Here is a 2,786-nt window from a genome sequence, read left to right as displayed (position 1 = left end):
CCTGCTCCCCCAGCTGTCTAAAGGCATTGCCGGTCGGACCTCAGATGCGAGAGGCAGCGTTTGGGAGTAGGAGTCCAAGGCCACCACCCCGGGGCTTAGGGAGGCGGGGGAATGATGTCTGTCGGCTAGATCCGTGGCTTCCCCAGCAGGGGTGTCCTCATACATCCCTGCCTTCCGGGTCTCACCTCGGTGAAGAAGGCCATCCCGACCGTCCTCTCCTTGATTTCGAGATGGCGCAGATATGCGTTGGCCTGCTTGAACGTCATCTTGAGGTGCACTTTGGAGAACGCGAACAACGTCCTGTAAGGGGGAAACACCAAATCCCAAAGGGTCAGGGCTCCGAAGGATAAGCGGAAGGAAGTACTGAGGTCTGCTACACCTGCTCAAATTGGTCTCAAGAGGCGGCAAAGTGAGCCACATGGAAAGAGTTCTGTCTTTTTGGAAACACCCCAAAGGGTCAGGGCTCCGAAGGTCCACAGGGGTCATTTCCTGCAGGAGCGCACAGAAGCGGAGCTCCGGCAGTAAAGAGCCCAGGGGGTGGGTACTTGCAATAAGCCCCACCCCCTGCTCCTAGCAGCCCTCAGTCAGAGCAAGAAGCAGCCAGGTAAGTTGCAGAGCTCCCCCTGGTCCCCGGATCCAAAACAGTCCAGTGGCACCTTTAAGACCAAGTTTTATTCAGGTACAAGCTCTCCCTCCTCTGTGAGGACAGATCTGCACATTCTCCCCCCCCAATAGCTAGGAATCCAAAACAGTCCAGTGGAGCCTGAGCAGTGGGTGTTGCCTTCTGACACACTTCCGGTGATGTCAGGGGGTGTGGCATATGCAAATAAGTTATGCTAATGAGTTATGCTAATGAGCTCCTGCACCTCTCTTTCTACGAAATGGCCCCTGCCAAAGGATAAGCGGAAAGAAGTACTGCTACACCTGCTCAAATCAGTTTCAAGAGGCGGCCAAGTGAGCCACATGGAAAGAGTTCTGTCTTTTTGGAAATATCGTTGTACCAGACATAGGGATGTGGCCAACTACACAGTGGCATCATGGCTTTGGTGAAATGTTTGATCCTGTTTGACCATGATCAAATCATAGGCCTTGCTGACTGGTCAACTGGCAGACTGGTCAACTGGGTTTGCCAGATCTGGGTTGGGAAATATCTGGAGATTCTGAGGGTGCAGCTGGGGGAAAGTGGGGTTTGGGGAGGGGAGGGGCCTCATCAGGGTATAACATGAAAGAATCTACCCTCCAAAGCAGCCATTTTCTTGAGGGAAACTGACTTTAGTGGTCCAGAAATCAATAGTAATAGTGGGAGATCCCTAGGTGCCGCCTGGAGGTTGGCAGCCCTAGCAATACAGGACTGGTCTGTTCCATGCCATCTGGACATAGACGTCTCTGCTGCTTGCTAGGAATGCCTTGTGAGGGGGGTTGTCAGTTCTGTTACATATTGATGGCCCATTGTCCCTGACAAGGCAATTTTATTCGCACCCTTAGGACCTAAACTGGAAGGTACATATTATTTCCAGTATATACTAGAAAAAGAAGAGATTGGATTTATACCCCGCCCTTCTCTTCCCAAAGGTGTCTCAGAGCGGCTTACAATCTCCTTTCCCTTCCCCTCTTACAAATCATACTGAAAAGCATAATAGGGGTGTGCAAAAAATAATCATTCCCCCCCCCCGCTCCCTTATAGCCTATGGGGACCTTTATAGTCAATGGGCCCTATAGGCTATAATGGAGAATTGATTCGGGGGATCTGGGGAGGGGCTGCTTTTTGAGGTAAAGGCACCAAATTTGCAGCATAGCTGCCGGTGCCTCTCCTCAAACCCTCCCCCCCCCAGTTTCAAAAAGATTGGACCAGTGGTTCAATTTTATGGCCCCCAGAAGGAGGTGCCCCCATTTTCTATTGTTTCCAATGGAGGGAAAAATGCTTGTGAGCTGGAAGCTAAAATCCCTGAGCAGCCAGCTAAAATTTTGTGTGCCAGTGCCCCTAGCACAGCTTAGAGGGAACACTGCTGGTGAGGCAGCCAGTTCCTTCTGACTTGCTTGCTCATCCCTCTTGGCTTGCCCCTTCTTACCTGATGAGGTGAAAAACCCCTTCGAAGTATGTATCCGGTTGTTGCAGCTTCTCCCAGCTGCCTTGCATCCCCAAAATGTTGTACTCCTTGATGTAGCCCATGCAGGTGATGAGGTTCTTCAGAGCCTGCACGGCGGAGCTGATTTAAGCAAACGAGACGTTGTCACCAGAAGCCATTTTTGCCAACATGAGAACCTCTGGCATTTATCAGGTGGGAATAGGGACACTTATTTATTTTTATTTATTTATTTATAGGTTTAATTTATACCCCGCCCTCCCCGCAACGCGGGCTCAGGGCAGCTTACAGTTAGGCATAAGCCAGTATCAAATATAAAACATTTTTAAAACCATTTAAAACTCAACAAGACAATAACATTATTATTAACAAAGTGCTCTGTTCTTCCACAAGGTGGCATATTGCAACTGCCCCGCTAGCTCAGCGTCATCTGCTCAGGGAGACACTGGTGTTCTCTCGTGCAGGGCCAGGCTATGATGGTAGTGATGGTAGTGGCGGCTCTTACTCATACGCCTGGCGGAAGAGCTCCGTCTTACAGGCCCTGCAGAACTGTGCAAGGTCCCGCAGGGCCCGGATCTCCTCCGGGAGCTCGTTCCACCAGGTAGGAGCCGCCACCGAAAATGCCCTGGTCCTGGTGGCGGCCAGCCTGACTTCGTTGGGGCCTGGCATCGCCAGAAGGTGTCGGGTCCCCGACTGTAGTGC

At 51.4% G+C, this 2,786-nt stretch overlaps 1 protein-coding gene across 1 annotated transcript in view; it reads right to left on the bottom strand.

Moving 5' to 3' along the window:
* LOC107107524 (maestro heat-like repeat family member 5) overlaps positions 1–2,786 on the bottom strand; it is an 87,155-nt gene that overhangs the window by 18,417 nt on the left and 65,952 nt on the right. Inside the window, exons 15-16 of the mRNA XM_015407835.1 lie at positions 2,070–2,194; positions 186–300 (exon numbers count right to left, since the gene is read on the bottom strand). Coding sequence (XP_015263321.1) covers positions 186–300; positions 2,070–2,194 — 240 coding nt within the window. The remainder of the gene's footprint in view (positions 1–185; positions 301–2,069; positions 2,195–2,786) is intronic.

This window comes from Gekko japonicus, unplaced genomic scaffold (genome assembly GCF_001447785.1).
Source record: "Gekko japonicus isolate JY-2015 unplaced genomic scaffold, Gekko_japonicus_V1.1 scaffold3371, whole genome shotgun sequence".
In the NCBI taxonomy this organism is placed as follows: domain Eukaryota; kingdom Metazoa; phylum Chordata; class Lepidosauria; order Squamata; family Gekkonidae; genus Gekko; species Gekko japonicus.
The sequence above is the reverse complement of the archived record's forward strand: the minus strand, read 5'-3'. Positions and strand labels throughout refer to the sequence as shown.